The sequence below is a fragment of the Callorhinus ursinus genome, unplaced genomic scaffold, assembly GCF_003265705.2.
Source record: "Callorhinus ursinus isolate GAN/ISIS: 27379988/994484 unplaced genomic scaffold, GSC_fseal_2.0 scaffold7, whole genome shotgun sequence".
Taxonomy (NCBI): Eukaryota; Metazoa; Chordata; class Mammalia; order Carnivora; family Otariidae; genus Callorhinus; species Callorhinus ursinus.
In genome coordinates, this window is record NW_027397069.1 from 29,302,541 (window position 1) to 29,325,565 (window position 23,025).

Genomic DNA, 23,025 nt, shown 5'->3' on the forward strand with positions numbered 1-23,025 from the left:
ATGATGGCTGAGTAATATTCCATTGTATATATGGACCACATCTTCTTTATCCATTCATCTGTGGAAGGGCATCTCAGCTCTTTCCACAGTTTGGCTATTGCGGACATTGCTGCTATGAACACTGGGGTGCATATGGCCCTTCTTTTCACTACATCTGTGTCTTTGACCTAAATATCCAGTAGTGCAACTGCTGGGTCATAGGGTAGCTCTATTTTTAATTTTCTGAGGAACTTCCACACTGTTTTCCAAAGTGGCTATACCAACTTGCATTCCCACCAACAGTATGAGGGTTCCCTTCTCCACAACCTCTCCAACGTTTGTGGTTTCTTGCCTTGTCAATTTTTGCCATTCTAACTGGTGAAAGGTGGTATCTCAATGTGGTTTTGATTTGGATTTCCATGCTGGCTAATGATGATGAACATTTTTTTCACGTGTCTGTTAACCATTTGTTTGTCTTCTTTGGAGAAGTGTCTGTTCATGTCTACTGCCCATTTTTTGACGTGGCTGTTTTTTGGGTGTCGAGTTTGAGAAGTTCTAGAACCTGGATACCAGCCCTTTATCTGTAGTGTCACTTGCAAATATCTTCTCCCATTCTGTGGGTTGCCTCTTTGTTTTGTTGACTATTTACTTTGCTGTGCAGAAGCTTTTTATCTTGATGAAGTCCCAAAAGTTCATTTTTGCTTTTTGTTTCACTAGCCTTTGGAAATGAATCTTGAAAGAAGTTGCTGTGACCAATGTCAAAGAGATTACTGCCTGTGTTCTCCTCTAGGATTTTGATGGATTTCTGTCCCACATTGAAGTCTTTCATCCATTTTGAGTTTATCTTTGTGAATGGTGTTAGAGAATGGTTGAGTTTCATTCTTCTGTATATAGCTGTCCAATTTTCCCAGCACCATTTATTGAAGAGACTGTCTTTTTTCTATTGCATATTTTTCCCTGCTTTGTGGAAGATTATTTGACCACAGAGTTGAGGGTCCATATCTGGGCTTTCTATTCTGTTCCATTGGTGTATATGTCTTTGTGCCACTACCATGCTGTCTTGGTGATCACTGCTTTGTAATATAGCTTGAAATCAGGCAATGTGATGACCCCACCTTTGTTTTTCTTTTTCAACATTTCCTTGGCGATTCTGGGTCTTTTCTGATTCCATACAAATTTTAGGATTGTTTGTTCCAGCACTTCGAAAAAGTGGAATTTTGATCGGGATGGCACTGAAGTTATAGATTGCTCTGGGTACCACAGACATTTTAACAATGTTTATTCTTCTGATCCATGAGCATGGAATGTTTTTCCATCTTTTTGTGTCTTCTCCAATCTCTTTCATGAGAGTTCTGTAGTTCCTAGAGTATAGATCCTTTACCTCTTTGGTTAGGTTATTTCGAGGTATCTTATGGTTTTTGGTGCTATTGTAAATGGAATTGTTTCTCTAATTTCTCTTTCTACAGCTGCATTGTTAGTGTATAAGAAAGCAAACTGATTTCTGTGCATTGATTTTGTATCCTGCCACATTACTGAATTGCTGTATGAGTTCTAGTAATTTGGGGGTGGAGTCTTTTGGATTTCCCACATAAAGTATCATGTCATCTGTGAAGAGAGAGAATTTGACTTCTTCTTTGCCAATCTGAATACCTTTTATTTCTTTTGGTCGTCTGATTGCTGTTGCTAGGACTTCTAGTACTATGTTGAACAATAGTGGCGAGAGTGGGCATCCTTGTCGTGTTCCTGATCTTAAGGGAAAGGCTCTCAGCTTTTCCCCACTGAGGATGATATTCGCTGTGGGTTTTCTGTAGCTGGATTTTATGAACTTGGGGAATGTTCCCTCTATCCATATACTCTGAAGAGTTTTAATCAGGAAAGGATGCTGTATTTGGTCAAATGCTTTTTCCGCATCAATTGAGAGGACCATATGGTTCTCTCTCCTCTTATTAATGGGTTCTATCACACTGATTAATTTGTGAATGTTGAACCACCTTTGCAACCTGGGGATAAATCCTAATTGGTTGTGGTGGATGATCCTTTTAATGTATTGTTGGATCCCATTAGCTAGGATTTTGTTGAGGATTTTGGAATCCATATTCATCAGGGATATCAGTCTGAAATTCTCCTTTTTGATGGGGTCTTTGCCTGGTTTGGGGATTAAGGTAATGCTGGCCTCATATAATGAGTCTGGAAGCTTTCCTTCTTTTCTATTTTTTGAAACAGCTTCAGGAGAATAGGTATTATTTCTTCTTTGGATGTTTGGTAGAATTCCGAGGGAATCCATCAGGCCCTGGACTCTTGTTTTTTGGGAGGTTTTTGATCAGTGCTTCAATCTCGTTACTGGTTATTGGCCTATTCGGGTTGTCAATTTCTCCCTGTTTCAGTCTTGGGAGTTTATAGGTTTCCAGGAAGGCATCCATTTCATCCAGGTTGCTCAGTTTATTGGCATATAGTTGATAATAATTTCCAATAACTATTTCTATTTCCTTGGTGTTAGTCATGCTCTCTCCCCTTTCATTCATAATTTTATTAATTTGGGTCCTTTCTCTTTTCTTTTGGATAAGTCTGGCCAGTGGTTTATCGATCTTACTAATTCTTTCAAAGAACCAGCTTCTAGTTTCGTTGATCTGATCTGTGTTTCTGGTCTAATTCATTGATCTCTGCTCTAATCTTAATTATTTCTCTTCTAATGCATGGCTTAGGCATCGTTTGTTGCCTTTTCTCTAGTTCTTTATGGTGCAGAGTTAGTTGGTGAATTCAGGATTTTTCTATTTTTTTGAGTGAGGCTTGGATGGCTATGTATTTCCCCCTTAAGACTGCCTTTGCAGTATCCCACTGGTTTTGGACTGATGTGTTTTCATTCTCATTGGTTTCCATGAATTGTTTAAGTTCTTCTTTGATATCCTGGTTGACCCAAACATTCTTGAGCAGAGTGATCTTTAGCTTCCAAGTGTTTGAATTTTTCCAAATTTTTTCTTGTGATTGAGTTCCAGTTTTAAAGCATTATGGTCTGAGAATATGCAGGGAATAATCTCAATCTTTTGGTATCGGTTGAGACCTGATTTGTGACCCAGTATGTGCTCTGTTCTCGAGAAAGTTCCACGTGCACTCAAGAAGAATGAGTATTCTGTTGTTTTAGGGTGGAATGTTCTGTATATATCTATGAGGTCCATTTGGTCCCCTGTGTCATTCAAAGCTCTTGTTTCTTTGTTGATTTTCTGCTTAGATGATCTGTCTATTGCTGAGAGTGGAGTATTGAGGTCTCCTATAATTAACGTATTGTTATCAATATGACTCTTATTTTGGTTAACAGTTGGTTTATGCAGATGGCTGTTCCCATGTTGGGGGCGTAGATATTTACAATTGTTAAATCTTCTTGTTGGATAGACCCTTTAAGAATGATATAGTGTCTTTCTGCTCTCTAACTACAGTCTTTAGTTTAAAATCTAATTTGTCTGATGTAAGAATTGCTACCCCAGCTTTCTTTTGAGGTCCGTTGGCATGGAAGATGGATTTCCATCCCTTCACTTTCAGTCTGGATATATCTTTAGGTTCAAAATGAGTCTCTTGCAGATGGCATAAGGATGGGTCCTTTTTATACAGTCTGCAACCCTGTGCTGTTTTATGGGAGCATTTAGGCCATTCACGTTGAGAGTGATTATTGAAAGATATGAATTTATTGTCATCATGTTGCCTGTGAAGACCTTCTTTTTATAGATTGTCCCTGTAAATTTCTGGAACCCCCCTTAATATTTCTTGCAGGGCCAGCTTAGTGGTCACATATTTCAATTTCTGCCGGTCTTGGAAGCTCTGCATCTCTCCATCCATTCTAAATGACAGCCTTGCCGGATAAAGTATTCTTGGCTGCATGTTCTTCTCGTTTAGTACCCTGAATATGTCTTGCCAGCCCTTTCTGGCTTGCCAGGTCTCTGTGGATAGGTCTGATGTTATTCTGATGTTTTCCCTCTGTATGTAAGGAATCTCTTCCCCCTAACTGCTCTTAAGATGGTTCCCTTGGTTCTAAGATTTGCGAGCTTTAATATTACATGCCGGGCTGTTGGCCTGTTTTCCTTGATCTTGGGAGGGGTCCTCTCTGCCTCTAGGACACGAATGTTTGTTTCATTCCCCAGATTAGGGAAGTTCTCAGCTATGATTTGCTCAAATATATCTTCTAGTTCTCTCTCTCTCCACCCCCTCAGGGATCCCAATAATTCTGACATTGGAACATTTCATGGTGTCACTTATTTCTCTGATTCTGTTTTCATGGATTCTGAGTTGTTTTTCCCTGGCCTCCTCTTTTCCCTTCTTGTCTATTAATTGGTCTTCTAAATCACTAATTCGTTCTTCTGCCTTGCTTACCCTAGCTGTTAGATTATCTAGATTAGATTGGATCTCACTGATAGCATTTTTAAGTTCTGCCAATTCAGCTTTCATTTCTGCCCTTAGAGACTCTATGTTGCCATTAATCCATTTCTCCATTCTAGCTATCGTCTTCACAATTGCTGCCCTGAATTCCATCTCTGACATCTTGGTTATATCTGTATCCATTTGTAAATCTGTGGCATAAGTTATAGGCTCTGCGTCTTTCCTATTTTGGGGGTTCCTCCTCCTAGTCATTCTGTTGAGGGGTGGTTGAGGGAATGTACAGAGTCCAAATTATTGACCACAACCCAAGCAAGATGCACCTGTTTTCTAGGGACCTTAGGGTTGCTGGCCTCGTTTTCCTAGCCTGTCTTCTGGGGGAGGGGCCTGGTGCACTGTTACTCAGGCAACCCTACTTGGGGAGAGTTGCCCTGCTCCCTGTGGCAGGGGATGGGGTCAGTGGGAACCGATTCTTTGGGGCTTTTGTTCTCTGGCGGCTTTCCGCATCTCTTCCCAGAGTCAGAGCAGAAGAGATCGTTTCCAACCCTCTGCCTCAGAGTAGAGAGATCGCAGTCTGTTCTTCAGTGAGCTCTCCAGGCCACGCTATCTCCATTTCTGTCTGTGCTGCTATAAACTGCAGCATCCTAGGTTGTGCGCCCCTCACCAGTGCTCCCAGTCCTCGCCTCCAGGTTGGGGCTTGTCTCTGCCCTTTGTGCTTCTAAAACTGCCAGCTGCCCCCAGTTCACATACACGGTCCCGCCACTCTGGGTTTCTGCCCAGGGGGCTGCCCTAAAGTCCTTTCCCTGTTGCTACTGGTCTGCAAGTCTGTGCCCTGTCCCCAGCGTGGGAGGCTATTGCTCACCGGTGGTGTAGGATCCCAATGGTTTGGCTCCCTCCCCCTTCCATTTATCCTCTGGTATCTGCCTGTGGAATCACGGCTCCCCACTTCGTACCTCAAAACCAATTGCCTGTGATATTGTTTGTAGAGATCCAGATCTATCTTCTTACATCTCAGGCTGATTTCGTGGGTGTTCAGAGTGGCCTGGCAGATATCCAGCTCAATTCCGGGGACCGGCTAGAATAGGGTCCCCTACTCCTCCGCCATATTTTTCCCAACCATGGCTCTACTTTGAAATATATCCAAGATCTAACCAGTTTGTAGCACTTACACTGCCATTACCCTGATCTGAAGTACTATCACCTCTTACCTAGATTACTACAACAGTCTCATAACAAGTCTCTCTGGTTCCATCCTTATAGCTCTATAGCCTATTCTCAGCAAAACAAAATAAAACAAAACAAAACAAACAAAGGAACAAAAAAAGAAAAACATCTGGGACATTAACAAAGCTCTTTAATACTCTCTGAAGGTCTACTATATACCGGCCAGAATAACCCTTTTACAATATGTCACATCATGTCACATCTCTTCCCCAAATCCTGCAATACTTCCTTTCACTAAGGGTTAAAATCAAAGTCCTTATGGTGACTTCAACAAACCCATTACCTCTCTGATCTTACCTAACTATTCTCTCTCTTCAGTATTTCCAGTCATATTGGCTTCCTCATTGCTCCACGAACATCAAAGCACCCTCTTGCCTTTGCACTGACTGTTCCCTCTGCCTGGGAGTTCTTCCTTGAGAACTTTGCTGTCTCCCTCACCTCCAAGTCTTTGTAAACTTCTAACCTCCTCAGTGAGGTCTACTGGCTGACCCTATACAATTCTGAATATGCTTTCTTCCCTGTTCTCCATGCAACACTAATATTTTTTCTTTTATCCTTTGCAGTTATCACTTTCTTCCTCTATGATTTGCTTATCTGTAACATTTGTATTTGTTTCCCTGTACTCTTTTTAAGATTTATTTATTCTAGAGAGAGAGAGAGTGTGTGTGCACGAGTGTGGGGGAGGGGAAGTGGGAGAGAGAATCCTCACAGAGTCCCCGCTGAGTATAGAGCCCAACTCAGGGCTCGATCCCAGGACCCTGAGATCATGCCTGACCTGAAATCCAGAGTCGGACACCCAACTGATTGAGCTACCAAGTGCCCCTCCCTGTACTCTTTTTAAAAATATAAAGTCCATGAGGCCAGAGATCATTATTTTGTTCACTGTAGTATTCCAAGCACCTAGAACAATGCCTGCTACATTAACAGATGTACAACAAATATTTACTGAACGAATTTTATTCTCATAATAATGACCATATGAGGAAGGTGTTATATATTCCCATCCTATTTTGTAGATGGAGAAGTTATAAGACTAGGGGCAGAGAGAGTAGGGAAGACTAAGTTTTTTATCCAATATTATCACACCACTGTCAAAATGCAGAGATAAAACTTGAACTAGTATCTGTGAATTTTCCAAACACTAGAACAGTAAATAACAAACCATTTCAAAAAATAAATCCCCCCCACACATAAAAATCCTCACAGTACACAGTTAGGCAAAATTTCTTTTAATACTAAATATTATATTTATTGTTCACTATACCCTTATAAGGAAATCTTTTAATTTAAAAATATTCAGTTGATTTTTCTTCAGTGTTGGGCAAGTTGGCCTGTACTAGCATTTGACACACCAGAGGAATCAAACTTTATGGGCAACTTTAATATAAAAGTAATTCTATTCTGTCTAAATCATATTTCTGAATTTCTAAGACCTTTTATTAAGTAGACAACACACTACTTAATTTCTTTTTTCCTGATTGTGGTTTAATTCTCTGTTTATATTATTATTAAAGTTATGAAAAGGTTTAAGACAGAGAATTACATTTTCAGCTGAGAGGTGATGAACCTTTAAGAAACAAACTTGCACATGGAAGGGTTCTGTGATGGCTAATTTCTTTCTCTTTTTTAAAGATTTATTTATTTGAGAGAGAGAGAGAGCACACATGCACGCAAGCTGGGGGAGGGGCAGGTGGAGAGAAGGAGTGAGAGAAGCTGACTCTGCTCAGAGGACGGAGCCCAAGGCGGGGCTCAATCTCATGACCCTGAGATCATGACCTGAGCCAAAATCAAGAGTCAGATGCTTAGCCAAAACTAAGCCACCCAGGTGCCCCTGTGCTGGTTAACTTCATGTGTCAAATGGCTAGGCCACAATACTCAAACATTTGGTCAAATACTATTTTATTTTATTTTTATTTTGGTCAGACACTATGTTAGATCTTTCTGTAAAGGTATTTTTTAGATGAGATTAACATTTCTTTAAAAAGATTTTATTTATTTGAGAGAGAGAGCATGAGCAGTGGGGAGGGGCAGAGGGAGAGGGAGAAGCAGACTCCCCACTGAGTAGGGAGCCCAACATGGGGCTCAATCCCAGGACCCTGGGATCATGACCTGAGCAGAAGGCAAATGTTTAACCAACTGAGCCACCCAGGCACCCCAGAGATTAACATTTAATAAAAAAAAGGGGGGGGGAGGCAAACCACAAGAGACAATTATTAACGACAGAAAATAAACTTAGGGCTGCTGGAGGGGTGATGGGTGGGGGATGGGCATTAAGGAGGGCACTTGTGATGAGCATTGGGTGTTACACGTAAGTGAAGAATCACTGAATTCTACTCCTGAAACCAATATTACACTATATGTTAACTAACTAGAAATAAAAACTTGAAATAAACGAAAAAACAAATAACATTTAAATCAGTAGGCTTTGAGTAAAGCCAATTAACCTAAATAATGTAAAGGTCACATCTAATCAGCGGAAAGCCATACTAGACCAAAGACTGACTGCCTCTGAATAAGAAGAATTCTGTCAGCAGACTGTCTCTGTACTTAACTACAACTCTCCCCTGAATCTCCAGCCTGCCAGCCTATCCCATCAGATTTTGCACTCATCAAGCCTCCACAATCATGTGAGCCAATTCCTTAAAACAAATCTCTCTTTCTCCCTCCAGATATCCTATTGGTTCTATTTCTCTGAAGAATCCTAATACAGGTTTACAAACAAAACTGTTTCTTTGTTCAAGAGCTATTAGTTCATTAAAAATACTCAGGAATGCAATGAGTCAAACCAGTGTTGATTATCTATGTTTTCCTATCAACAAAATACTGACAGTGTTATGAGCAAGGTTGAAACAAACAAACAAAAATCTGGGATACAATGCCATTACTGACCCTTGAAGAGTCAAGAGATTTGCTTTACGGCACAGGAAAACTATTATCACATACTATTGGTAATTCTAGAGTTGCAAAAGCTTTTTTCTCTTTGGCCCAAGGAATCCTTTGTTCAAGAGAAACCAGTCTTAGAATCCCCAAATGTTAAAGTCATTAAAAAAGAGATAGTTTGATATAAACAAGGTTAGGAAACTTTTCCAGCCCTCCTCCTAAAAAATAAGAAGTCCTTGAGGGAAACTGAGATACCATGACGTGCTACAGAGCCAAGTCTGAAAACTCATTTCATTGCTTTGTCCCCAATAAACCCAGTGAACCCTGTGTTGCCATGACTATCACCATCCTGGGCATTTTGCAGAAATAGAAATTAAATGATTTGGCCAAGGCTACAAAATTAGCTACTAGCCACGCTGAGGCCTTCTAACTTTGTCTTTTATTTTTTTGCAAATTTTATAAAAATTCAAAGCTATCTTTCTAAAACATGCAAACACTTGACCTGCACAATGTGGCAGGTCAGCAGAAGACACAAAAACTCACAACAGAACCTTGTAGTAGGGTTCCTATAGGTACATCTGCCTCTTTGGCAATCACTCCTGCTGACTTTATCACTCCTATGAGGAGAGGAAGGAAGATGAGGCTTTATTTGCCTGTAATATTGGCTCTACGTTAATGACCTAAATAGATTTTGTCCAGCACTAACAGAGCAGCAAATTAGGGCATCGAAATGTAAATTAAATTATAATTATTTATTTCTGGATACTAGATCTTTGGTAAAAGTTGCCTTCTTGAAATACGGACAAAAAATATTTATATGCAACTTTGCTAAAAATGACATTTTTACTTTGAAACAGAAACGAGCAATTCAATGAAATGAACGGACAAGCAGGATTATTTCCTCCATTTGACAGAGCAGGAAACATTAAATGACTTATTCAGTGTCACACAGAAAAATGGGAGTGTCAAAACACCATCTAAGGTCCTAAGTCTAATCTATTAGAGTTTGAACTCTAGAAGGGCAGACACTCTCTCCTTTGAGTTCACTGCTGCCAGCACATGGCACAGCACCATGCATATCACTGGGGCTGATGCTTACTTATATCAGTGCTCATGCTCCAAACAAACATTAGGAAAACTAAGGTACTTAATGAAGAGGCAAAATGATAAATGGATAGCAGCTCCCTTTCATATCACAAACAAGGCTAATCTGTAATAAGAACCAAGAATGAAAGAGTTACAACAAAACAGTCAACCATGGATTACAGGCCAATATCACAGACTTACCCTGTCAACCTTTAAGATGACTATTTCCAATTTAACCTTCCCACTGCTTGAATAATTGTGTAGTCAGCATTTTTTCTATCATTGACTTTTTTATTCCTGCTCACAAATCTTGAGGAACTCCCTAGAAAAAAACATGGAGCTTCTTCCCACCAGCGATCAAAATCATACAAACCTCTGTCAGTTGTTTCAACTGTCTCTTGTTTTCACTTAATTCTTCTGATAGGTCACTCTTTTTCACTTGCAGTTCAGAGATTTCCTTTCTTAATGGATTCACTAGTTCATAGAACCGAATCTTTAAAAACAAAAATCAAATTAGGCAATTTTAGAATCCCTGTTACAATTAAAATTTATTAATTTATAGTACCCTCAATTATGAGTAATAAAAACATTCAGGTAACAAAAGGAAAGCATTGAGTTTTGCATTATATGCCCGTATAATCAAGTTTTGTTTGTACAAACAGTTATTAACTGACCCTGACCACTAATACTTTATTAAGGCTTAATGTTCAATTAAGTTTCCTCAAGGCCCAGATTCTCTATAATTCTCTACCCCGACACAGTCTCTTTCTTCTCTTCTATCTGTACTCCATGTACTACTTACTCCTCATCTCCCACCACTGCTGATTCCACCCTATCTGCTTGTTACTTCCTGAACACATTAAGTGCTTAAGTTTTGGTCGTATTTCCTCTGATAGAAGAATTCTTCCTACATACAAATGCATGGCTCATGCTTTCACTCCCTTCAGGTCACCCTATCAGTAAAGCCCTAATTCCTCTAATCTGATTTAAAATAGTACCCCCACCTGATGGCAGCTCCTAGTCTCATTCCTGCTCTTTTCTCCATAGCATTTATGACAAACATTCTGCATATTACTTTTAATTTATTGTCTGTGTTGCTCTGCTTGAATGAATGTAAGCTCACAAAGGCAGGAATTTTTGCCCGATTTGCACACTGCTCTCTCTCTTGCCTAAACACATGATAAGCCTACATCCCAGGTCCCTGGTGAAGCCCTACTGCTACCACTGCCAGGTAAGGGATAATCAGGAGGAATCTGGAGGGATCTTTCATATCACTACTTCCATTCAGTTCAGACCTCTTTTCTCACTCATGATTCTCTCAGAGGAATTTGTCCACCCTAATCTAGTAAAGTGTTCTATTTGACAAATTCCTATAAGCTTAAGAAGCCATGAACAAATTAGGAGAGGGTAATTATGCCTATTTATTATATAGGCATGCAATCTGCAATTCCTTAATATGTTGCTGAACTGCAAGAGTACCACATCTGGTAAGAGGCTAGTCCTCAACACAATGAATTTGTGTATGACTAGTTAGGATAATACCATCTGCAAAAACAGAAGATGACAAAGAACATTAACAAACCAGAGAACAAAAATATGTGTAACTCCCACTTGTGGGATACTTGATACCTACTATGGATAAAGTCAAAACGACAGCCTGTGAGAGATTTGATATGTCTTGGACAGTACACTTCAGACAGAAAAAAATATATTTGAGCTATTTAAATAAAAAAATGGACAAAAAGGAACACCTTGTTTTATGAGATCATTAATCCAGAAACGTTATGCAAATGAAAACCAAGAGTAGCAATCACCACTCCTGCAAAAATAATAGGTATATTTACTATATGTTTACTATGTTCTAAGCACTATGCTAAGCATTTCACACACATATTCACAGTCAATCTTCACATTACCTCAGCAGAAAGGTACTATTATTATTATCAATCCTTTTACATATGAAAAAGTTCAAGCCTCTAAAGGTGAAATGACATCTATATATCACAAACCAGCAGCTCTCAATGTGTGGTTTGGGAACCCCTGGTTACCACCCCATCACTCTGAGACCCTTTCAGGTAATTCATAAGATTAAAATTATTTTCCTAATAATACTAAGATTTTTTCTGCTTGTTTTACTCTCATTGTCTTATGCCTGTTCAGTGGTGTTTGCCAGTGGCTACCTGATGTGTGGTGAGATCATCGCCTTTAAGGCTAATGGAATGTGTGCTTATGTATTCTTGTGTTTTAAAAATGTCTTAGTGTTAATTTCAAATATGGTAAATACTAATAGATAGGGCCCATATAAACAAAAGCTCCTTGGACGTAAAGGGATGCTGACATCAAAAAAATTGAGACTACGGCCATAGATGAATCCTATGTGTAGATCTGTATAACCAACACCGCAACAGATCCGAGCTAGATCACCAAGATCCCCTTCATCCTACCCCCTTCACTATCACACCAAGTCCTCTCTCCTCTACTATCCCCATCCCCTGGCAACCACTAATCTGTTATCTCTATAAATTTCTCATTTTGGGTGAAAATATTATAAACCACCGGTTTATGATACAATGATTCATTTCTATGGACTGTGCAGCCATTAACTTCATTCACTATTTCCAGATCAAGGCCATAAAATAACAAAATAATTTATTAATTGGGTACTTGGAAGGTTAAGGCTATTACATAAATAGCAAGTTCTAATTTGAAAATATATGCAGTTTGTTTTTTTTTTTTAAATGATGCAACACACTTACAGATACATATTCAGGAATAGAAAGCTGATCTTCGGGAAAACTTTTTAGTTTCATATATTGCTCTTCTGTCAACTCAAAGTCACGCAGGTTTCGACGAACATCTCCCGCCTTCTCTCTTAGCTGAGTATTTGTCTCTTCTAGTTGTTTCTGTCTCAATAAAATAGTTTCCATTTCTTGTTTCATTAGTTCTTGATATTTTCTACATTAGGAAAGAATTTATGGCAAGCTTAAAGAAAACGTTCAGATTTAATTTTCTCAAAGTTACCTTTTACAGTAACATAAAAACAGGAAATGAGAAGCTCTCTGATGTTTTTGGCCCCAGCTGAATGCTTATTTATTTAAGCAGTTAAACATGAAATGACAATTCTATACTCATTACTACATGTGCAGCCACATAAACTGTTAAATAGAAAATTGATATTCTTAAAGAATAATTTTCAAAATTCAAATTATAAAATCATATATTTCCTTTGCTTAAGATTTAAATTTATATATCTGTTTTAGACCCTACTCATCAAAATAATTTTCATTTCTTTCTGTCCAGGTACTTTAAAGTATACTGCTTGAAGATGGCAACACTGAACCACTGTAAAGCATTCATTCAACCAGTGAGGTGATGAAAGGAGTAATCTGTACATAATCATTCTCAAAGAATACATGTAGCAGACGTTGCCATCATTAGCTGCCTATTCGAAGATTCTGAGCAGGAAGGGACAATTGATTCTCTCCCCTTCCTACTGTATCACACCCATCAACATACAAACATGCTGTTACTTCTTCTATCTTAAAAAAAATGAACATTTCACTGCCCCCTTTGTTTGCTCCTCCATACAGCAAAACTTCTCAAAAGTTGTCTCTACTCACTCTCTGGTGCCCTTCTTCTTAAACCCATGCCAATTAGGTTTTTATCCTTCCTAATGAAATCTCAAGGTTGCCAATGACATCCAGATTGCTAATGATCAATTCTCAATTCTTCTCATCCATGACCAAAGACTACTTGACACAACTGATCTCTCCCTGTACACACTTTCTTCACCTGGCTTCCAAATCACTATACTCTTATCATTTTTCTCCCATTTTTCCATTGGTGTTTTCTCAGTCTCCTTTCTGGTTTGTCTTAATGTTAGGAGTACTTGGCTCTCTTCTCTCTCTGTATTTACTACCTTGGGGAATTCATCCAATCTTATGACTTAAATGTGTACTGTCTATATCCTAATGATTCCCAGATTTATATCTCTAGACCAAACTCTTCCAATACCTACACATGGATTTCTAATAAGACAACTCTAACAGAAGATGTCCCAAACTGAACTCTTGCTCTTCATTCATAAACCTCTTCCACTGTGGTTTTCCTATCTTAGTTGACAGCAACTCCACCCTTTCATTTATTCGAACCAAAAATGTTGCCACAATCCCATCAGCTCAACCACCAAAATATATTCAAAATCCAACAACCACTTTTTACTAATGTCAGCCATCAAGAGGATTATTGCAATAGCCCCTCAACTGCCCTCTCAGCATCATGTAATCTGAGAAATGCCTCAAGAATTAGAGTAGAAGCCCTACCACTGAATGGAGTGGTTCCCAAAGTACTGTCGCCAGACCAGCAGCATCAGCATCACCTGAGAACTTGGTAGAAATACAGATTCTCAGGGCTCACCCCAAATCACAATATCAGAGGGTGAGACCCAACAATCCTTTTTAACAAGACCTCCAGATGGGTCTGATACATACTAAAGTTTCAGAACCAATGATCTAATGTTATAGTGCCTGGTAACTGGTGAGATAATTTTTTTTAAGTATCAGTTAAATAGTGAAATCTTACAAAGAGAGAAGATAAGCACTTTAACACATTTACTTCTAATTAACACATAGAAAGAAGCAGTCACTTATCAAATTTTCTACATAGGGTTCAGATTTTTTAAATACAAAGGTATACTTTGTTTTTTGTGTAAATCATTGTTCATGATTGCCAAGTTCAATTTCTTTACCTTAAAGACACTTGGGAAGAAATATGAGAGGATACTTTTTATGGACTTATTTGATTTTTGCTCCCAACTTTTAAATCTGTCTTGCTTTCACTTAATTTGATGACAGTTTTTTTTTAATCACTTACTTCTATTAAATTGTTTCAAAGAATTCATTATAGTTTTCATAAAGCAGCACATCTTTTTTTCATTCATATTTCATTGTTTACATAATTCTAAGGACAACTGTCACAGGCATATTTGAGAGTAAACACAATGGAATCTTCCTAAGTACACAACTGAATTGGGAGAAAGAATGCAGGCAAAAAAGAAGATAATTTAAACTTGCAGAGTTAAATGGGCCATGAGATTTAGTGTGCTTTATAAAGCAAATGAAGAAAGGTTAATCCAGACAACAGGTTAAATGGTGGTGAGTTTAGAGAACTTCCATTGTCACTTATGGATCACTTACATCAGCAATGTTTGTTGAATGAATGCTGAATTTTGACTTTTTGTATTTTGTGTATTGTATCAAGTAACCTACTTTTTTGTTGGTATGGATGTAAAAGTTATTACCATCGCTCACTTAAAATTTCTCTCTTTCAGCTACAATTGCATGCATAAACAGGTAACGAAATTACTTTTAATGGCTAAATAGGTATTACTGTTTCTTAAAAACTTTCTTACCTGGCATCCTTTTGTTGAAAAGTCAACTGATTGTCTAATCTCAGTGTCAGTACCTGCTTCTGGTGAAGTGCATCATTAAGTTTCTCCTCCAATTCTTCAATCTTAATGAAGAGAAAGAGGTAAATTATATGGTCAACTTTCAAATTTATCACTACAAAATGTCTGAAAAATACTCAATGTTAAAAAAAAAAAGAGAGAGAGAAAGCTTGGATAGAGGTTCTTCTGCAATGTTATATTAACAAATTACAGTCTGTTCATACAAATGGTTTAAACTGCTGCCACATACATGGGTTTTTTGCCAGGCTGTCATTAAGACTACTTTTTCCCCTTGGGCGCCTGGGTGGCTCAGTTGGTTAAGCGACTGCCTTCGGCTCAGGTCATGATCCTGGAGTCCTGGGATGGAGTCCCGCTTCGGGCTCCCTGCTCAGCAGGGAGTCTGCTTCTCCCTCTGACCCTCCCCCCTCTCATGCTCTCTGTCTCTCATTCTCTCTCTCACAAATAAATACAAAATCTTAAATAAATAAATAAATAAATAAATAAAAGTTCTTAAAAAAAAAAAAAGAGACTACTTTTCCCCCTTCACTCACTCTCACTGAGAAGCCCCCTAACATCTGGGATTTTATTTTGGCACCTTGCCCAGGTGATTTTTTCCTTGCTAGACCCTGCATTTGTCCTTTTGATCCATAGATCTCCAAACGAATACTCCATGAGTGATGTCCCAAATGTCCAAAAGAAAACGAGGCCTCAGCCTCACCTACTCGTACACTCCCTGGACCTCCCTAGTCTCCAACGCAAAAAACACCTGAGTCATGGTTGAGGTCTACTTCTCCCTCACAGCTTATTCTGACCAGACTCCATTTTGTTGTGGTTCTTGTTAAGTTCACTTCATAAATAGCTCTCAAAACTGCTCCATCCTCTTTGATACCCACTGACAAATCTTCAGTTAGACCCCCACCATCTCTCACCAGGAGTGTTTCCTTGTGTCCAGTTTTGTCAACCTCCAAATTTATCTTCCTTTAGCTTCCTTTTAAAAAATGTTAACAAAAATTTATTTCCCCAGTTTTAAATCCTTCAGAGGATCTTCACTGTTTTCGAAATCAATTTCAAACTTATGGCATAATGTACCAGTACTTCTTGATCTGGCCCTTACCAGCTCCTTCCTTCTCTGGTCACTAGCTTAAAAGTACACTCTGTTCCAGGAAAAATAAGCGCTTGCCTTTCTTCAAGTACGCTGTGGTCTCTCTTAAGCCTCTATGGACTTGGGTTTTGCTCTTAGTCTAATTAAAAAATTCTTTTCTCTTTTCCTTTCAACCCAGGTAATTCTTATTCATCTTTTAAAATAGATTAATTTAACAGCCAATCTTTAATATATTCAAGAGGATTCCTCTTGCATCAGCAAATTCCCCATCTCTACTGGATCATTCCTATCATTAAGCAAACTACTTCTATCATCCACTAAAAAGAACAACGAACAATACTCCCTTGATCACACCACTCCCTTTGCTAATGTACCATTTCTTTGCTTACCATCAGAGCAAAAATTCAATATTTTTCCCATAATATTCCAGGAAAAGTATTCTGAATCACTTCTTTTAATAACCAGTCCCCTAATAATTTCAGCATATTTATCTTACTTGACAGCATGATTTGACACAGCAGATGACTGTTATCATAGTTTGAATTCCATGTTATTCCTCTTTGGTCTTCCTCCTAACCCACTAGCCACTCGTAGGCTTCTCAGGCTCCTTTGCTAGATTCTCTTCCTCTACCCTATTTCTAGATGTTGGACTCCACTTCACGTGGCTTGGGGCCCTCTGCTCTCACCAGGTAATGTCATCTAATCCCACAGCTTTAAGTGCCATCTATATGCTGATGTATATTTTACATACACACCACACAGACACACACACAAACACACATACAAAGTCATGGACTCTCCCCTAAACTCTAATTGACAATTCTGTTTTGGGGTCTAACAGGAATCTAAAGTTTAACATGTTCAAAACAGAACTTACATCTTACCTCCCAGAACAGTCTTCTCCCAGCCTTCCATTTCTCAATAAATGGCTCCAGTGGATGAAGCCAAAAACTTAAGTCTTACATAAGGCAATAACCCAATTAACTGTCTTCTGCTTCTACCTTATCTGTCCTTGGTCTATTACTTCAGTGCCATTTTGAATACAAAAATCAGGACATGTAATTCTAATTGCCTAAAATCTACCGGTGGCTTCTCTGATTACACAGTCTAAAGCAAGAGTTAATAAACGATGGCAATGGGTCAAATCAAGCCCATGCCCTGTTTCTGTACAGCCCATGAGCTAATAGATTTTGCATTTGTAAAGGATTAAAAAAAACAACAAAGAATATGTGACAGACCACACATGGCCTGCAAAGCATAAAATATTTACTGTCTGGGTCTTTACAGAAAAAATTTGCTGACTCCTTATCTAAAGTAGAAAACTCCCGTTGCTAAGTGATGCTGTGTCACATGATCTTGAAGAGCTCCCATTTGTTTCTTGATCATGTGTCTCACTTGAATGTGATCTACATAAAAAAGGGACCCTGCCATGTTCAGTTATATTCCTAGCAACAGGCTTCAATAAATGTCTTAAATCAACAAAAGACAACCACATTCCTCATAATTATTATTTTGCAAATCAAGAATACTGTTACCACAAGGACAGAAAGTTCTACTCTTTCCAGGGTTACAACTTTCACAATTTTAACTGACTTCTAACTTAGGTTCCTTAACTCAAAGACAATCAAGCTGGGAAGATGCACCCCTTCATTTAATTCCCCAGCAATAAGGAACCCACAGATCTCAAGTGAAAGATAAAAAGACTGTCATTTAAAAATTAACAGGCATGAAGACCGAAGAGGAAAGGAAGGAAGGAATAAGGAAGGAGATTTAGGCATCAATGGGCAGGGATAAAAATGGAAAGCCAACAATTCTCTAGAATCAGGATGTTTGGCCTAAGCCGTTACCCTTTTAAGTTCTCTCAGTGAGCAAGAGGGAAGTGGGACTAATGCTTTTGAGTTCCCTTGGAGAAATGTGTTCTTGTTTTTAGATATGGAGAAGTCAAATCAACATGGATCAAGACATTCATAGTAAAAAACTGTAACGTTAGTAATAAACTGTAACAAATGTAAAAATTGTATTGCCACCATACTGGTGTAGAAAAAACATTAGATTCACAGACTTTCTAACTTAAAAAGACTGTGATGGGGACGCCTGCATGGCTCAGTTGTTAAGCGTCTGCCTTCAGCTCAGGTCATGATCCAGGGTCCTGGGATCGAGCCCCACATTGAGCCCCGCCCTGGGCTCCCTGCTCTTTGGGAAGCCTGCTTCTCCCTCTCCCACTCCCCCTGCTTCTGTTCCCTCTTTCACTGTGTCTCTCTCTGTCAAATAAATAAAATCTTTAAAAAAAATAATAACAAAAAATAAAAAGACTGTGATGAATAGAACAAAAAAAATTGCTACTCGTCTCCCAACACTGTCTTCTCTTCTATCTAATGTAACTCTGATTTTTATTAGTGACAATAATGTATCCAGTTAAATATTTACATTTCCCAGCTTTCCACTCCTTGCAGCTAAGGTGGTCATGCTATATAGTTCTAGTTTACTGAGGCCACTGGCTTGAGCTTCTGGGAAAGCTCTTTAAAAGGGAATGAGTCCTGGGGCTTCTGGGTGGCTCAGCTGGTTAAGTGTCTGACTCTTGGTTTCAGCTCAGGTCCTGATCTGACAATAGTGAGATCTAGCCCCGCGTGGAGCTCTGCACTTAGCCGGTAGTCTGCCTCAGATTCTCTCTCCCTCTCCTGCTCCTTCCCCCTCTGACCCTCCCCCTGGTAGCATGCGCACTCTCTCTCTCCTTCAAATAAATAAATAAATAAATAAAATCTTAAAAAAATAGAAGTACATAAAAGAGAATGAGTCTTTTGGCATGTGTCCCATTTTCCCATTATCCTTCTCCTCATCCTCTGCCTGTAACATGGATACAATACTGGAGGTAGATCAGCCATCTCTGACTTTGAGATGAAAAGCACATGCTTAAAACAGCTGTGCAGAAGGTTAAAAGGAGCCTGGGTTCCTAACAATATCAAGGAGTAACCACCCCAAATCTAAATTACCTACTTTCAGATTCCTGTTACACAAGAGAAATAAAATCCTTCTCCTGTGTTACAGGCAGCCACCATTTTCTAAGCCTTTGGTACTAGCAACTGAACTTCATCCCCAGAACACTGCACAGCTAGTTCAACCTCTTTCCACAGCAAAAATACCTATAATGTATCATGACACTTGACCACTCAGGACTATAGAATGCTTCCAATGACAGGAAGCTAAGTAACTTAAATCAGGCCATTTAAATGTTAATAGCAAGAAAGGTTTATAGTCAGCAGAAATCTACTTTTCCTGTGACTTTTATTATCTATAGTCGAGTAAGGGAAATTTATTTTTAATAATGCCACATGTGGCACACACACAATGGAATATTACTCAGCCATCAAAAAATGAAATCTTGCCATTTGCAATGATGTGGAGGGAACCAGAGGGTATTATGCTAAGTGAAATAAATCAATCCAAGAAAGACAATTATCATATGATTTCACTCATATGTGGAATTTAAGAAACAAAACAGGATTACAGTGGAAGGGAGGGAAAAATAAAATAAAGTGAAAACAGAAAGGGAGGCAAACCATAAGAGACTCCTAACTATAGGAAACAAACTAAGGGTTGCTGGAGGGGGAGGTAGGTGGGGGAATGGGGTAACTGGGTGATGGACATTAAGGAGGGCACTTGATGTAATGAGCACTTGGTGTTATATGCAACGGATGAATCACTAAACTCTACCTCTGAAACTAATAAAAAAATAATGCTAGAAAATGATATTTTCATCCTTGTACCCCCAATGCTCAATATACTGGTAAGCTCTGGAAAATAAATGTCTAAAAATTCTGTTCCTTCACTGATCCCAGACTCTCACTTTTTCACATTTTACATCTCTGAAACTGGAATGCATCTTACAATCTATAGCACATAACGGTTTAACTTGGCAGTTTTTAATCTCAGTGATACAAGTAATGGTCCACTTTACAATCAAGCTGCCTTCGATTTGATGAATTATGAAAGACTAATCCTTTACTGTATAATATTCCTCCATATATCTGACAGCAAACATCTTACTCCCAAGGGGTCTCTAAGCAAAACAACCCTAGTGCTCATGGACCAAAAACCATGGGAATGTAGAGTACGCAGCTATTCTGGAGAGTAATTTGACAGTACACTCAGTTTAATTAAGTATGTATATACCCTATGAGCCAGAAATTCTATTCCTGAGTATACATGTCAAAGAAGATGTCCACACAGGTCCAAAAGAGAAATGCCTACAGAAGGCCCATGTTGCATGTGGTGGCAGAGAATTGGGAGGCAATCTAGGTGCCTACCTCTGCGGTAGTGGATGAATAGATTGGTAGACACACACACACACACACACACAGAGAATTACATAGAAGTTAGAAGCAGAAGACGAGACATACACAGTAACATTAATGATTTCAAAAACATCCCGGAGATGGGGAAAAAAAACAGCTATAAAAGAGATAAACTCTAAAACAAAACATGCAATTTACATTTATGTAAAGGAAAAAATAAGAAAAATACCCATTTTCAAGAACAAATGTAAAAAAAAAAAATTTAAAATAGTTAATAGAAGGGCGCCTGGGTGGCTCAGTTGGTTAAGTGTCTGCCTTTGGCTCAGGTCCTGATCCCCGGGTCCTGGGACTGAGCCCCGTGTTGGGCTCCCTGCTCAGTGGAGAGTTTGCTTCTCCCTCTCCCTCTGCATCCCAACCCCGCTCGTGTTCTCTTTCTCCTCCCTCTCTCTCAAATAAATAAATAAAATCTTAAAAAAAATAGTTGATCGAGAGAGAGAAGAAGGGAAATGAGCTACGGGAATAAAAAGAATAAATATACAAAATAAAAAGTGGCCGTGGCAAGGATCAATGATGATTAGGTGTCATAAACTCAGGAATACGAATAACTGTCAAACAGAGATACCAAAGAAACTGAATCTCCAGGGCAGAGGACTATACAGACTAATAATATAATTATGATCTTGATTCTCCCTATCAAACTAGTCACATCAGGGTTAATTCCCAATGAAGCAGAACACATCTTGGCTGGAAAAAAAACACCTAAAAAGATATCTCACACATGCTAGATTTTAAAAACTGAGCCTACAGAAGCAATTCATCTCTGCCCAACTTCAAATCATCGCCTCTTTCAGGACTTTTTATTTAATACACAGAAGTATAATTCACTCCTCCTCTCCTTCCAAAAAGTTTTTTTCAACTATGCAAGAAAATATAATTTTCTTTTTGAAATGATAAACGTATCATTCAAGGTCAGATTACATATATATAATTTTAATTCTTATTTATCTGCAGTTTGGAGACAATAAAGCATAAAAATAACAAAAATTACACCTAATCTTACCTTCGTAAGATAATCCACTTTCAAGTTGTCTATCATCATATCTTTCTGGGACAGCTCTATTTTCAGTAACTGAATATTATGAAGAAGTTCTTTACGTTCGATTAGTTGCTGGGTGATTTTGATTTTACCATCTCGCTCTTCCGATGATGAAATATCATCCGTAGGAACTGTTGTTTCTAAACTAATATCTTCAGATTCCAGAGAGCTAGAGATATTCACTTTTTTTGATGCCCTGGCAATTTTTCGAGACATTTTTTGTTGTTGTTGTTATGGCTCAGTTTTCTTCTCCAATTCAATTTCAATTTTCTGTGGGTTAAAAATATTAAATGTATTCACACATTCTCTATGGAAAGCATAAGTATGTTAAAGAGATACTAATGAATGCCTAAGTAGTTATCAGGCAATCTGGAGGACCCCTCGTCTAGGACAGATTAGTAAATTACTGCTCAAATCAGACATATTAAATCAAGCTCATTAAATCCTACTATGAATTTGCCCTTGATGAATAAAAAGCCCAGTTCCTGGGGACAGGAATCTTACTTGTGGGAAACAAAGAAATTGTTCGAGGTAAAGGATAAAAGCCCTAGTCAGTAGTATCCAGGAACGAAAAGCAGCACGTGTTCGAGCTTAGAGAAATCAATTCTGAGTTGATCACAAGGTTTTGTCTACTTAGAATCTTGAAGGATTTAGAGTAGCAACAAGAAAAAAGCATGCAAGAATTAGGGTTGGTACAGAGGTGGTGAAAATGCACAATAGCAGAAGATAGTTGTAGTCCCGCTGGGGCCAAGCCTTCGTGATTTTGAGTAGGACTCGCCCTATCCCTCATACACATACACACATACAACCTTAATAATCAAGACTTCGAGAGCCATGAATGTCAAAATGCGTTCGAAATTTATTCTACGGGCAATGAGGCATCACTGAAGATTTTTTAAAAAGGTAAACAGTGAAATAAAAATATTCCAATGGACTTCCAGATAAAATGAAAACAAGAACGTAGAAGAAATAAACTCAAGTATTCTAAATCGAACTTCTTACCCTTTCACAAGAATTTTAGCAATTCTCTTCTTTTAATACTACATGACATAATAAGTTATTTGCGGTATTGCAGATACCAGCTTTTCCAAACTAAATGATTAGAAAGGCGTGTGGAGGGGAAACGGCATCCCTCTCAAAGGGAAAAGGTAAAGGTGAAATCAGAGAGAGGCAACATCTGGATTACAAAGGATCGGGGGCTGGAGCTGCCCACACGTGCGGAGTAAAGAAGCCAAACTCAGCAGTGTAGGAGTCCCTGCCCTGCGTGGGAAAGGAAGGGATAGCCGCGAGCTACCTCGAAAGCTTCAACTACTCCACGTCTAAGGCTGGACCAGCCACCACCGTCGCTTCTCCATGGAGTTGAAAGCATCCCCAAACGGAAGCTCAGGTTGCAGCTCCTCAACAATTTCAGATTGGGGACCGTTAAGAACCCGTAACCAAGACAACCACTTCCGCGCCCGTGGGAGGACGGCGGAAGCGGCAGCGTGCAATCGCCCACGCCGCCGGAACTCAGCCTGGATCCACCCCCAACGCAGGAAGCAGTGCATGCTGGGAGCTG

The 23,025-nt window shown here is 38.9% G+C and overlaps 1 protein-coding gene across 8 annotated transcripts in view; it reads right to left on the reverse strand.

The window, feature by feature from the left end:
- The window catches only part of PIBF1 (progesterone immunomodulatory binding factor 1), a 243,466-nt gene extending 220,532 nt beyond the window's left edge, over nucleotides 1-22,934 (reverse strand). For all 8 annotated transcript variants that reach the window (XR_012378762.1, XR_012378761.1, XR_012378764.1 and 5 more), the window contains exons 1-5: nucleotides 22,762-22,934; nucleotides 21,432-21,737; nucleotides 14,942-15,042; nucleotides 12,288-12,486; nucleotides 9,905-10,024 (exon numbers count right to left, since the gene is read on the reverse strand). Coding sequence is in view for 3 of the 8 variants with exons in the window: in XM_073894444.1 (XP_073750545.1) it covers nucleotides 9,905-10,024; nucleotides 12,288-12,486; nucleotides 14,942-15,042; nucleotides 21,432-21,683 (672 nt within the window). In the remaining 5 variants the exon portion in view is untranslated. The remainder of the gene's footprint in view (nucleotides 1-9,904; nucleotides 10,025-12,287; nucleotides 12,487-14,941; nucleotides 15,043-21,431; nucleotides 21,738-22,761) is intronic.
- Between the last annotated feature and the right edge of the window lie 91 nt (nucleotides 22,935-23,025).